The 15,741-nt window shown below is 38.8% G+C and overlaps 1 protein-coding gene across 2 annotated transcripts in view; it reads right to left on the reverse strand.

Annotated features, from left to right (window-relative positions):
• LOC143815762 (uncharacterized) overlaps nucleotides 1–15,741 on the reverse strand; it is a 785,716-nt gene that overhangs the window by 478,123 nt on the left and 291,852 nt on the right. Inside the window, exons 16-19 of one of the 2 annotated variants that reach the window (XM_077295356.1) lie at nucleotides 13,334–13,567; nucleotides 9,835–9,991; nucleotides 4,102–4,159; nucleotides 2,833–2,871 (exon numbers count right to left, since the gene is read on the reverse strand). In XM_077295356.1, the coding sequence (XP_077151471.1) occupies nucleotides 2,833–2,871; nucleotides 4,102–4,159; nucleotides 9,835–9,991; nucleotides 13,334–13,567 (488 nt within the window). Of the gene's footprint in view, nucleotides 1–2,832; nucleotides 2,872–4,101; nucleotides 4,163–9,834; nucleotides 9,992–13,333; nucleotides 13,568–15,741 lie in introns of both variants that reach the window. The other variant, XM_077295355.1, reaches the window with a different exon arrangement.

Genomic DNA, 15,741 nt, shown 5'->3' on the forward strand with positions numbered 1-15,741 from the left:
ACAAACAGGGGTATTGTATCAAACCTAGGTTCATTCAATTTGTCTAACTAACTACTGCAGCAAATTTATCTATCTATATACATATGTATCTAAAGGGCATACATAAGAAATGGCATATTACACTTTGCTGGTATCTCAAGTGGCTGATCCAGAGAACTGAAAATCCTTATCACTGTGCCAGCAATAACTGAGAAATTGGAAGCATGTTTTTACCTCGCACTTTGATCCCTTTATCAAGAATGAGATTCTTGATCCACTGAGATTTCTCAATTATTACTGGGTGAAAAAAACTGCTGCAGTGGAAACTTTTAGAGTGCAAGAAGTACAATTACATACTTTATGTACTGTAAGGCAGTGAGGGGAATCATATACAAAGGTCATTGTTTAGGAAATCCTGACATGGGCTTTTATTTTTGAAGAGATCTGTAGGAAGGCAATGCGACAGATCTGACCCTCCACTCCAGGTCTTGGGAGTGGCCCATGTCCACGATTCCCATTTAAACTTTCAGTTAAGATTTGGTTGTGTCAGTATTGGGTTTTTCAAGCAATAGAGCAAGAGCTCTGTGTCGGTCTGTTTGAAACTAAACACAGACCAGAGACTTGAGCAAGGCCATTACGGCACCCATGGATTATACAGTGGGGCAATCATCCATGGCAAAGGACTGATAAGGATGTTCTGGCTGCAAACCATCAGATAAAGCCTACCGCCTCAATGCATTAACCTAACTATCCCTTTGTGGCCTAATTAAAATTAAAAAAAAAAACAAAACATAATCAGGTTCCTCGCATCATGTTCTCATACACTTTATGCAGTTAATAGCACTCTGTGTCTGTACTGCTACATACTTAGGCAGTTAACTGGTTCATGCAGCATTACATGAACACCCAAGCCTTACACTATGGCTGGTCCAAATAACTAAAGCAATTGTTACCATCCACCTCTCGTGTCTCCCCTTTTCCTCATAGTTTGTAAGCTTGCGAGCAGGGCCCTCATTCCTACTGGTATCTGTTTTGAACTGTGATTTCTGTTATGCTGTAATGTCTATTGTCTGTACAAGTCCCCTCTATAAGTTGTAAAGCGCTGCGGAATATGTTGGCGCTATATAAATAAAATTATTATTATTATTTATTATTAGATAAAGTTTGGGATTTGTTTAAGTTGAAAAATAAAGATATTTAAGTTGAACTTTCTCGGGTCACTGCATCGTTACTGCATGGACGTGAAAGCCACTGCATTACAGTACTTTTATGAATGGCAGGGGCACAGAAACTGTCGTCATGCCATATGCGGTGGTGTTAGCTGTAATGCATAGCTGATAACCTATTGTACCAGAGATAACTTTAAGACCGTTGCCCGATTGTCTAGGATGAGGAGAAGATGTAGAAAAACATTTCTCCAACTTCTCCATTCTGTGAGACCACGGAAATTGGATGTCATCCAAGTGCAGTCCAATATTTCCCCCACACGCATTGACTTGCATGGCTGAATGCGATCTGAATAGAAAACTCAGGCATGCAACAATTTTTTCCCTCGGAGAGACGCTTTCAGAGGAAAAAATCAAATCAAACACGTGCACGGCCCCATAGCTTAACATTTGTCTGAGCACGAGCCAATGTTTTGTCGTATCACACTCAGACCAAAAGCACGGTCATGTGCACAAGCCCTAAGTCTCAGTGCCCAGCACTTATTCACTCCTCATCCCACACCATTCTACTATCCACAACTTTCATGGGTTGCAGCATGTACTTGATTTCTGTGTATGCACTACGTATACAAATTTTATTCTATAATTGAGAGAATAATAAGTGCAGGAAGGGAAAAAATTGACAAAGAAAGGGAAAAAATTGCTAAAAAGTGGTTATGGAAAAATAAGAAACAATAAATGTAGTTTTCCATGTACAGTGTTTTTTTTATCTGGAAGAGACTGATGAATAGGTGTGGTCTCATGCCCCCAAAACAACTATTATTTTGAGGACAGGAAATCTGTGCATTCCATGATGAAAGCTGTACAAAATTTGCATGTGAGGGACCAGAATGTAGAAATAATGGCCTAGATATGTTAAATTACCCTAGTAAAACCATTTTGATCATTCTAATTAGTAATGTGGAGTTTCACTTGAAATTATGCCATAGATTGCACCAACCAGATTTTACAGTCAGAAGCATAATTTACAAATAGGAGAGAAATTTATCAAACTTAATGCACTGGAGTTCTGATATACGGTATGAAAAAACGTCTTCATCACATTCTTGTAAGGACAAAGCATAATATGTGAAACTTTGTGCCATAAATGCACCAAAATGTTAATGAATATTTCTGGCACAAAGTAAGTCAATTAATCGGTGGTTTAAAGTTTCTGTATACTAGACAGTCTAAAGATGAACACGATTTGTCAAACATGAAGCACAGTGATAATTCTAGTGCATTTTAAGGTTGTCTACTCTAATGGCCCCCATACACATTGGGCCAAAGTTGTACCAAATGGATGATTTCTACCAAATTGACAGTTCTTCATTTGGTTCTTTATATGGCAAGCAATCATCTCATGTGTGACTTGTTTGCAGTTTGATCACGCATGGCTGATATTTTTGTATGAATGTACTGTATGGCATAACGTGCATCTGCTAATCATTCGGAAAATGTATTTCTTTAGCTCAAGCGCACAGATAATTGAATATTTTTGTTTGCTATACATTGAAAATGCATGGCTTCATCTCAAAGATAATTGTTTAGTGTAATTAGACATGGGTATGGATAACATTTTATTGTTTAATTGTCATCTCGTGTGTAGTGACAAATATGCCCCATTGTGTTCCTAAGCAAAACTCACCTTCAGTCCACATCTCGGCATAGCATTCACTTACTGTACCTGTAGAGGTATAACATATATTGGAGTAAACCACTTTATTATTAAGGCACAATAGAATATCTTTCTATATGTGAAGATACAAAATGCATTTATGAATTTGCACGATACTGTAATCTTAATTAACACTTTTGCACACCCTGAAGTAACTATACGTCATAGTCAGGGTGCGCATGTATAAGACGGACTCAGGAGCTAAGCCCTCACCACCATACCTGGCAGATGACAGCTGTAATACACAGCCAACATCTGCCGGTTCTAATATTTATAGTGAAAACACTCCCCATTCGGGAGCTGATAAACCCTTTACAGAACTGCACGGTGCCAGTGTGGAGCATTTTATGTTTTATGGCATCGAAAAAGTCAATTGCCTGCCAAGAGGAGCAGTTTGGGCAGACGGGTGCTTTTGAGGGAAGTATCATGACTTTTGAAATTAAACACGATATCCTAATGGTACGAATTATAAACAAGATTTGTCATTTATCTATTAACCTTGATTATAAACTTGTTCCTTTTCATAGTAATTTTGATATGTAAGCTGTTGGGTTTTGTTCGTACACTAGGGTTTTTGGTCAGGTTTTCGATGGTGTTTGTGTGCCAGGGCTGGGAGTGTCTCCAGGACACAGAGCAGGTGCTCTGGGGGGTTCCACTCCTGGATTAAGCATGTAGACAGTGATGCAGAGTGCTCGCGGGGTGAAGACATGTGAATGACCCCTTTTAGTGAGTTTCGGGGGGGTGCAATGTTTGCTACATATGTTCGGCCAATTATCATCATCATGCTTTACTGGCAGTGGATAGGCTGCTATGGGTTTTTTAAAATTTCTAATTTAGTTTTTTTTTAATATTCAATATGATTAAAGATGCCTACACTCCAGAAAAACATCAACCAGTAAAGTCACAAGTCTGATGTCTGTTCCATATTGGAAAGTATTAAAAATTTCACAAGTGACTTGGCCCATTATATGTAACGCTGATAATCAAAATGTAAATGAGAATATACACAGACACTTGACTACACAACTGCATTGGAGATAGACTGTAATGACTAATTACAATATAACATGAAAACATAGGAAGAAAACTACTGTCAGGTTACCTGCATCTGTTGACTGGAGAGGTTACAAGTCACTCACTATTGCTTTTTAACCACTTGTTTTATCTGTGGTACACAGCAAACAGATATGGATCTAATTCAGTGCAAAGTATTATCAGAGATTAATAGATTATACTTACTTGTTGCGTTCACCAATGCCTGTTCATTGCTTGCACTGCTGGTGGATGTTGTATTACACTGCTAGAAATATGAAACCGTTCAATATGAGTTATTGCTCTCTTTATTTGCATTTCTAATATGTTTTATGGACTTATGTAAGAAATTTAGCATGAGAATTATAAAGTTTATTTTGAATGGCTTTGCCTACTAAATGTTTAACTGAACCATTTACTCAAGTGAGTCATTGCTCCATATAGTACACTATAATGGGCACAACAGTGCATCATACAGTATAATGACCCCACATAGTGGTCTATTTAGTATAATGCTCCATACAGTATAATGACCCCACATAGTGGTCTATTTAGTATAATGACCCCACATAGTGCTCCATACAGAATAATGGCCCAGATAGTGCTCCATACAGAATAATGGCCTCACATGGTGCACTATACAATATAATGGACCCACCTAGTGCTCCGCACAGTATAATAGGCCTCACATAGTGGTCTATTTAGTATAATCGGCCCTACATAATGCTCCATACAGTATAATAGGCCCTACATACTGCTCCATACAGTTTTATGGGCCCCACCCAGTGCTCTATACAGTATAAAGGCCTCACAAAATCCTTCATACAGTATAAAGTTCCCACATAGTTCTCCATACAGTATAAAGGCCTGCACATCTCAGTACAGTGGGCATGTTGTAATGACATCATAGTTCCCACTGCGCTGAGATGTCAGACACATAGGGAGAATGATGACAGAGGGAGCATCAACTGACTCTTTCTTATCCATCAGTGCTTTCAACTGTATTGGCATATAGGACGCCGATACAGTTGAAAGTGCAATTCCGGGAGAAAGTGCAAAGCTGGGCGAAGGACCCAGATTTGGCCCATGGGTCACGGTTTGACATAAGTGACCTAATGTAATTCTTTTGAAAAAATCCGAACATGAAATTCGGTGTACTCTCAAGAGAAATTGTCATGTTGCATATTTCAGTTCAGTTTTTTGCAATGTAATTAAAAAGCACAGTGGGCTGAATATGTAAGATGCTGTGTTAGTAAAAATGCTGTGAAAACACATATAAAAATGCATCAAAAACCAGCGTATTATTCGCAACGCTTTTTCTGACTAGACTCCGAAATTGGTGCTAAAAACTCCATTAGAATTACGTCACATGTGAACAGACACTTAGGTTAAATTCCCATGAGTTATTGGTGAGTTTTTGATGCTGTGTATTTTCACGGTACAAAAAAAGGAAACAGGATGGAATGAAAAAACATTCAAAAAAACGCATTCAAAAGTGCAATGTAAAAAAACACTCATAACCTAATTTAGCTTACAGGTGCAGAAATGATGCAGAAAATAAAAAAAAAAATCAAAAACTCAGCAAATATTCATCGTGGGAAGCCATTGTGAGTATTTGGATTTGGTTTGTTTTTGACACTGCATATTTTCATCTCTCACCTTGACTACTGCAACCTCTTGCTCTGTGGCCTCCCCTCTAACACTCTCGCACCCCTCCAATCTATTCTAAACTCTGCTGCCCAACTAATCCACCTGTCCCCCCGCTATTCCCCAGCCTCTCCCCTCTGTCAATCCCTTCACTGGCTCCCCATTGCCCAGAGACTCCACTACAAAACCCTAACCATGACGTACAAAGCCATCCACAACCTGTCTCCTCCATACATCTGTGACCTCGTCTCCTGGTACTTTCCTGCACGCAACCTCCGATCCTCACAAGATCTCCTTCTCTACTCCCCTCTTATCTCCTCTTCCCACAATCGTATACAAGATTTCTCTCGCGTATCACCCCTACTCTGGAACCCCCTACCACAACACATCAGACTCTCGCCTACCATCGAAACCTTCAAAAAGAGCCTGAAGACCTACCTCTTCCAACAAGCCTACAACCAGCAGTAACCACCGATCAACCAAACCACTGCATGACCAGCTCTACCCTCACCTACTGTATTCTCACCCATCCCTTGGAGATTGTGAGCCTTCGCGGGCAGGGTCCTCACTCCTCTTGTACCAGTTATGACTTGTATTGTTTAAGATTATTGTACTTGTTTTTATTATGTATACCCCTCCTCACATGTAAAGCGCCATGGAATAAATGGCACTATAACAATAAATAGTAATAATAATAATAATAATTTTCGCTATGTTATTTTTTGTTTCACTGTTTAAGTTGACCTGTGATGCGTTTCTGAAGTCCACAACGTGTTAATTTCTCTTGCATTGAATATGCATTTTATTTGTGGATTTTCCCTATAGACTTCAATGAGGTGAGGAAAATTTGCACATAAAAACTTAAATCTGTTTTAGTGCACATCCGCATATAAGCCACATATGAGTTTATCAATTAGGTTTTATCAAATCTAAGTAACAGGAAGTATAAAAAATAAAGCAATTTTATTTAAAACAGGTCAAATCAAAAGGAGACATCACAGAAGAAAAAAACGTGATAAAAATACATGTAAAAAAACTGCACTAAAAGATGCAATGAAAAAATGCAAGTAACGTAACTAATTGCAACTTAATAAGTACAAATTAACGTACTAAGGCTACGTTCACATTTGCGTTGTGCGCCGCAGCGTCGGCGACGCAATGCACAACGCAAACAAAAACGCAGCAAAACGCATGCACAACGCTGCGTTTTGCGACGCATGCGTCCTTTTCTTGGTTGATTTTGGACGCAGCAAAAATGCAACTTGCTGCGTCCTCTGCGCCCGGACGCGTGCGCCGCAGTGACGCATGCGTCGCAAAACGCAAGTGCAACGCATGTCCATACGCCCCCATGTTAAATATAGGGGCGCATGTCGCATGCGGCAGACCGCAAATGTGAACGTAGACTAATTGATACCAACATACTCAGAAATTCTGCAACATCAAAAACTCAAATACTTATTGTTGGGGCTTAGCCTTAGTTTCCTTTATTCCATAGGTACAATAGCATGCACAAAATGCTGGAGTGCTGGACCCTTACATTTATACTTCTGGCTCTTGTGGTCTACACTTTGTGATAACATACCTGATTTGTGGGCAGATCTCTAGTTAACCTCAAATATAGAGCTGGTATGTGATACACCTATCAATAAAATTTGGTGTGTGTATGTATATATATATGTGTATGTGTATGTATATATATATATATATATATATATATATATATCAGTGCCTACAAGTAGTATTCAACCCCCTGCAGATTTAGCAGGTTTAATAAGATGCAAATAAGTTAGAGCCTTCAAACTTCAAACAAGAGCAGGATTTATTAACAGATGCATAAATCTTACAAACCAAAAAGTTTTGTTGCTCAGTTAAATTTTTATAAATTTTAAACATAAAAGTGTGGGTCAATTATTATTCAACCCCTAGGTTTAATATTTTGTGGAATAACCTTTGTTTGCAATTACAGCTAATAATCGTCTTTTATAAGACCTGATCAGGCCGGCACAGGTCTCTGGAGTTATCTTGGCCCACTCCTCCATGCAGATCTTCTCCAAGTTATCTAGGTTATTTGGGTGTCTCATGTGGACTTTAATCTTGAGCTCCTTCCACAAGTTTTCAATTGGGTTAAGGTCAGGAGACTGACTAGGCCACTGCAACACCTTGATTTTTTGCCTCTTGAACCAGGCTTTGGTTTTCTTGGCTGTGTGCTTTGGGTCGTTGTCTTGTTGGAAGATGAAATGACGACCCATCTTAAGATCCTTGATGGAGGAGCGGAGGTTCTTGGCCAAAATCTCCAGGTAGGCCGTGTTATCCATCTTCCCATGGATGCGGACCAGATGGCCAGGCCCCTTGGCTGAGAAACAGCCCCACAGCATGATGCTGCCACCACCATGCTTGACTGTAGGGATGGTATTCTTGGGGTCGTATGCAGTGCCATCCAGTCTCCAAACGTCATGTGTGTGGTTGGCACCAAAGATCTCGATCTTGGTCTCATCAGACCAGAAAACCTTGAACCAGTCAGTCTCAGAGTCCTCCAAGTGATCATGAGCAAACTGTAGACGAGCCTTGACATGATGCTTTGAAAGTAAAGGTACCTTACGGGCTCGTCTGGAATGGAGACCATTGCGGTGGAGTACGTTACTTATGGTATTGACTGAAACCAATGTCCCCACTGCCATGAGATCTTCCCGGAGCTCCTTCCTTGTTGTCCTTGGGTTAGCCTTGACTCTTCGGACAAGCCTGGCCTCGGCACGGGAGGAAACTTTCAAAGGCTGTCCAGGCCGTGGAAGGCTAACAGTAGTTCCATAAGCCTTCCACTTCCGGATGATGCTCCCAACAGTGGAGACAGGTAGGCCCAACTCCTTGGAAAGGGTTTTGTACCCCTTGCCAGCCTTGTGACCCTCCACGATCTTGTCTCTGATGGCCTTGGAATGCTCCTTTGTCTTTCCCATGTTGACCATGTATGAGTGCTGTTCACAAGTTTGGGGAGGGTCTTAAATAGTCAGAAAAGGCTGGAAAAAGAGATAATTAATCCAAACATGTGAAGCTCATTGTTCTTTGTGCCTGAACTACTTCTTAATACTTTAGGGGAACCAAACAGAATTCTGGTGGGTTGAGGGGTTGAATAATAAATGACCCTCTGAAAAGACTTTTCACAATTTAAAAAAAAAAATAAACAAAGAAATAACATTCTTTTTTGCTGCAGTGCATTTCACACTTCCAGGCTGATCTACAGTCCAAATGTCACAATGCCAAGTTAATTCCAAATGTGTAAACCTGCTAAATCTGCAGGGGGTTGAATACTACTTGTAGGCTCTGTGTATATATATATATATATATATATATATATATATATATATATATATATATATATATATATATATATATATATATATATATATAATCAAACATATCATTGGTGTACAAGGGCCCAAGAGGTAGTGAGGGCCCACTTACACCTACAAAGCAGGTGAAATTGTGCATTCTGATGATCTATTGGACTACAATGGACCATAAATTGTTCTTGCACAGGGACCCACTTCTGTCTGTGTCCGCAAGTATGTATATATTTTCTTCCTCTAATTAATGTGTGTGTATATATATATATATATATATATATATATATATATATATTGTAGCTCCTTACATTCCTTTTATTGATGGCTGCTGTCAGAAACTATGTAAAGCGGCAGTCCTCTACTCGGACAACCTTTCTTCAACACTATATTCCCCAATGTAAAATAAAGATACCCTATGCTCACCTTCTGTATCAGCATTGTTCTAGCAATCTCAATGCCGGTACCTCGAGGCTTCTGTGACATTGTTATGTCATGTAAGCCCTGCAGCTAATGTCTCTGGAGAACCAGAAAGTGAGTTTAGGGTATTTTTATTTTACAAGGGGGGAAAAGACTATTGAAGAAAGGGTTGTCCAAGTAGTTACTTAGATTCTGGCAAGTAGAGAAAGGTGATATATTATGTATTAGAAGATAGAAATATAGATTTAATTTATTTCAAGAGGCCAAATGTTGCAGCATTTTCAGTTAATAGATAATCACAATATCCATAATACCCCACATGCCCAAGTGATAATGCTCTGAAAGTATAAAAATGTACTTCTGGTATATCCTTTATTTTATTTTCTCACTTATTTTATAGTTTTGCATATTTTTAAATTATGTGAGCAACCCATTCTACCTGCCACCAGGATTTGAGAACAACCTGTTAGTACTTCGAGAGATTACAGATGAGACAGGAGGACACAATGCAGTGAATGCTTTCCATACTCGCACTTACCTTTGTACAGTCTTTAGTTTTATCACAAAGCTTCATGTCGAAGAACATATAATAATTTTCATATTGTTTCAAACTGAATGCAAGGATTTTAAGTCTAACTTCCATGGACTGTCCACTTGTTATTATTTCTACCACATTTTGTGTATCCACTGCACATCTACGAGAAATAAGTACAACCATTAGATTTTTTCTCAATATGTATCTCAAGCTTTAGTTTATTACATTTATCGTTGTGATTGTCAACCCTTCCAATTAGGGCTCATACCCATTTGCGAGAAAAAAAAAAGGTCCGATTTCCAGACTGAAAAAACGGATGAGAGCTATGCGAGTGTCATGCGAGTGTAATGCGATTTCCGTGCGATTTATCCTCCGAAAATCCATATGACATGCGTATGCAATCCGTATGCAATGCGATTTTAACATGAGGTTTTACATAGAGCACTTCTCTGTATGTTAAAGCTCATGTTAAAATCACATTGTAAAATACAACTCTACTGATCGCTTTAAAACCAAATTATCTTCAAAACATATACAGTACAGAGCAAAAGTTTGGACACACCTTCTCATTTAAAGATTTTTCTGTATTGTCATGACTATGAAAATTGTACATTCACACTGAAGGCATTAAAACTATGAATTAACACATGTGGAATTATATACTTAACAAAAAGTGTGAAACAACTGAAAATATGTGTTATATTCTTGGTTCTTCAAAGTAGCCACCTTTTGCCCACAAATTCAGATATATTGAAGAATTCTGATCAGATGTCTTTGTATTAATTTTACTGATGAAGGGGTCAGATAGACCTTGAAACGCATTAAATAAACCACCAGAATTCTTCAATATATCTGAATTTGTATCATTGTGGCAGCTCGGATTTAATCCACAAATTATCCTTTACAAACGTCTCTGGATATAAGGTTGACATTCTAGGTCTCTTTTATGCCATGAGTAAGACCTGACCGGTCGAAACGTGTCAGTTTCAGACCACTAGGGACCCCATTGTCATCACATCTTTACAATTTTGATGCTGGATTTTTTAATTTGTTATCAATAAAATATTGGACTTTTTACTGAAATTGAGTTTCACGCTGGAGATTTCTTTTCCTGCATTCGCTACAGACAACGCCCCTGATCAGGGTGTCTCCGTGTGAGGACTAACAGAGGATTATTCAGAGACTGGTGAGCTGACTTTGTTCCCCCTTTTCCCTTTTTTCATCCATATACAGCTTACTATTTGAGGTGCAAAATCATTTTGGGATAGATAGAATATTTTGATCGCTTGTTACAGCATTTTTCGTGGAATTGCTGTGAGCCTGTGACAAAAAAACTTGTTTTGGCGTTCTTGAATTTTTTTTCAAATATGGTGTTTACTGACTGGGTTAATTATTTTTATATATTGATACAACAGACTTTTCTGAATGCAGCAATAACGTACGTGTATTTTTTTTAAATTATCTTTATTTTTAATGGGGTAAAAGGGTAGAGATTTGAACTTTTTTTTATTTTATTTTTCTGATCACTCATACTGTATACAGTGATGCCACCGCATTGCTGCATACAGTAAAAATCACGGTCTCCTTTGAATCTCGGCCACAGGAAGGGTTTCAAGGGAGCTTCGTAATGACAAGTAAGGAGGCTTTCAATGCTGTTGCTTGCTAAATGCCGCTGTCAGAGAAATTAAAATACGTTTTCCAAGGTAGTAAGACAAATACAAAAAGCATCTCTAAAGAGTAATCGTCATTTACATTTTTATTTCATAAATCAATAGTACACGTGAAAATATGAAACTTTGTAATATAGCTTTATCTTTTCAGAGAAATCTACTTTCTCCTACTGGGCTGAATTCAGAGGTAAAATCTGTATTCAATGAAAAGGGACTGTAATATTACTGAGCTAGGAGATGTCAGTGGCTACTGATACGATTCTATGAAGACGGATGGCATGAGGAGCTCTGCCTCTTGTTCTCCCTCTCCACTGCATAGAATCTTATCAGTAGTAACTGCCATTACCCTGCTTCATTAATATATCTCTGAAACTTTATTCACTGAATACAAATTTTAGTAAGGATTTCTGCACTATGGAGTGCTCTGCTTTTTTATTCTCATTACAGGTTCATTCTACATTGCTTACATTGCCACCTCACTGTAAGGGGTGCACGAGGACTAGCTATGCCAAATTTCCCTGGCCCATGTTTTACGTCCATGACAAACTGGTAGGTTTAGGAGGGGCCAACTGGGGTAATCTAGAAGGATTTCCTGTATTCAGTCAGTAGGGCCTCAGAGCCCTGACAGGGCAGTTGCGTTCAAGCAAAGGAGCCAAGCCCATCCAGGGCCTAAGAGTAATGTTTGCCAGAGAAGCCAAGGAATACAGGGAAGCTTTGTCAGGATGGCGGTCAGCTACTTAGGAAGACACCTGCGTGTCTGGGGCAAAACAGAACAGGAACTCCTACAGTTAGTCAGACTGGTCAGACAGAATGCTGAGGTACAGGGGACAACGGTGCGACCCTGCGATATTCCTGAAGAAGTGAGAGATAGCACATGGACAGAAAATGTAGTGTCTTGTGAAGTATCTTGTGCTGTACCTAAATGTGAACTGGACGGGCTGAGAAAGGAACTAAGTAAAACTGTTTGTTTTAAGCTGGAACTTGACTCTGTCTCTCTTTATCTGGAGTCTCAAGAAGGAAACCTCCAGTAAATCAGACAGGACCCAGATGGACAGGAAAGCAGACAAAAAGGTACTCTACCGCTGGGACATCGTGTGTATGTGACAGAGAGCCAGGGTGTGCTAAAGCAGCCACCATTGAAAGCCACAACTACAGCCCTGGCCTCTCTCACACTACCACTCCCACAATTATGTGTTAGGGCCTTCCAGCTTCCTCATTCATTGTCATGTAATGAAAAAGATCATCGTTCTCTGTGATGCATCGTTCTGTGTAAACAGGACTCACACTGATGAGAATCACAGCAGTCCATGCAGACTGAGCGATCTATTACAGATGATTTAATGCTCATCATATACTTTGATCTGTTTGTGTAAACCGGCTACTAAATGACTGCCGATCGGTAAAGGTTTACCAACCCGCGGTTGTACTGTGCTGCTGGTCGGTCTGTATAGATGGGCCCTTAGTGTGCCAAAAGCACTTCCCTCCCAGTTTAACACTTTTTTTGCCTATCCCGGTAAATAAGGCATCAAATCTTTGTAAAGAAGGTAGCACCAACAGTCCATAACTTTTTTGTGCTGTTATGAGATTATTGAACCACAGACCATGGATGTTGTGACAGTGAATTTAATAGAGCCTGATTGGCTGTCTGAAAATATGTACTACTACAAGACACATGGATCTGGAATTGGTTAAATTTTTTTGCAACAATTTCACTGGAGTTTGTTTCTTACTTACGCTAGATCATCACTACATGAAGAAAGTCTCAAATACATGGATGTGCTAAAAAAACTAAAAACACCACAACTAGCCATGATGCCATAAAAAACACTTACCCGCCAGATATTAGTATCACACTGTCGGAATCATTACGGTTATTTATTGGGGAAACAATACATTGTTCCACACTCAGAGAAAAAGCTTTTCCATCCGCAGATGCTGCCATTCCCACATAGACGTAAGATCCTATGGATATCTCAGTTAGTGGAATAGTAAAGTCACCATCAATATATGCTCCCATATAGATGGAATAAGGAGAATATTCAGTAGATGATGGGAGATTTATTGTACTGCGTAAAATAGATAAAAGCAATCATCATTTTAAAATGTAGTAATATTCACTAAAACAGTGGCACGTTACACTCATTGTGAATGTTATAGGGGATAAAAAAATGTGGTCTTTTGTAATTTTAGGGCAGTTCATGTTTCATTGCACTACAGCTATTAGGGACATCTGCTAACAAAATGAACCCCATTTTCTTGGACAAATAGTTTGTAAGTCTTTGGAGCCTGGTGTAAGGCAATGGATCAGAACTGATTTCAAAACAGATACATAATTATATTAGCCTCCATTGCTTTTTTACAATTTTCCGACAGTCGGTGATCCAGGTTTCACATTGCTGCAGAAAATGTGATCAAAACACCACATGGTGTAGGGGAACTACATTTCTTGGTAGACGTTACAATATGTCACCAATGTGTTCATTCCAGCCTAGAAGACTGGGTGCTGTCAGAGCGGTCATTCGAAATACTATGAGTAGTAGTTTTTGATGTGGGGTATACTCATTTTGAATCAGCTAATTTGAGTAAAACTAAAGATTTTGTAATGAAAGTTAAATTATTAACCTTACTTTCATGTTATGGGTTAAAGAGATGTTCAATGAAATTAATTTTTGTCCAAAATTTGGAAATTCGCCTTGCGTTCAGTAAGATGTTGAATAAAATCTTACTTTTCAAATGTTGTGTACTCATTTCTGCTGAGCACTGTATGTACACACACTATGTGCTGTATATATTTATATAAACAGACACACCTAACCTTATTTTTAGATCTATCACTCCAAACTTGCCAGGTCCTGCTTCTCTACCTCTGTTTCCAGGTCAGTCATAGATGGGGTCAGACATCATGAAGAAGAGGCCATAGCACAGACAGGATTGAAGGCTGTTTCCTCTCTTGTCTGCACACTGCTGTGTTTTGAGCCTGGCACCACATCTATGGAGAGTGGCCTTCTGGGACTGCTAAGGATGTACAGCTTGGTATGTATGGTATGTAGTTAATTTTAATAAAAAGATCTTGGAATAATAATAAGTTCCACAATTGGATGGGTTTACATAAAATGTTCCTGTGCTGAGATAATCTTATAAATGTGCCCCTGCTGTGTACTGTGTAATGTCTGTGTCTGACCGTACAGGGACATGGTCTGATCATACCACGGCTCCTGGGCAGGGGAGGAAGCAAAGAGAGTGTACAGACATTACAGCAGGGGATCACAGCTGATTATTTTTGTGAGATAAAACATTTCCCTGCTTATTTTTTAAAAATGTTTTACCTCAAAGAAATAATCATTTGTGATCCTGTGTTGTAATATCTGTATACTCTTCTCCCACCCCCAGCCCCCTGCCGAGGAGCTGTGGTATGATCAGACTATGTCCCTGCACGGTCAGACACAGCCATTACACAGTACACAGCAGGGGCACATTTATAAGCTTATCTCAGCACAGGGACATTTTTTTTAAACAAATCAAATTGTGGAACTTTCAATTATTCCAAGATGCATTGGTTAAAATCAACTTTAAAATTAACTCTGTTCTTGGGAAAACCCCTTTAACACCTTCAAAGGTCTTGTTAGTCTATGTCTTAAAAGATCAGAGCTGTCTTTGCAGCTAGATTGGGTGGTTTGGGGGGGGGGGGGGTTGGGTAGGGCTATGCAATTTTAGTTTTTTTTTCTATTTCAAGTATTTTTATTTAATTTGTTTAAGGGATATGGAAGGGAGAGGAAGAGAAATAAACAAATGGTGAGGGAAAATTGGAAGGGGAAAGGAAGAGGAAAGAATGGGGAGGTTAGTTTAGAGAACTCAACTGCTTAGATACAAAAGATATTATAATATTAATAAACCAAATAAAGTAACATATATATCATGCATAACAATGATACTATCAACATAGAGAATGCTTAATATGAATGAATAAAACCAAAATATATTTTGACCAAACTTAGAAATTTGTATTATTGAACAATGTAATAGAATAAAATAAACTTGAATAGAATAACAGTAAAATTTCCACAAACTGAAGTAGAAGCATGAGAGTTTATGACTTTTAACACCAATCTGTTGTCCCATTAGCAATTTGTATCATAAGCACTCCGTTGTTTCATATTTAATTATTGCAATGATTGTAAAGCACTGCACAGACATTTGTTTTCTTTTTGGTTCTTTCTGTTAATTAAAGAGAATCTGTCAA

Source organism: Ranitomeya variabilis, chromosome 3 (genome assembly GCF_051348905.1).
Source record: "Ranitomeya variabilis isolate aRanVar5 chromosome 3, aRanVar5.hap1, whole genome shotgun sequence".
NCBI lineage: Eukaryota > Metazoa > Chordata > Amphibia > Anura > Dendrobatidae > Ranitomeya > Ranitomeya variabilis.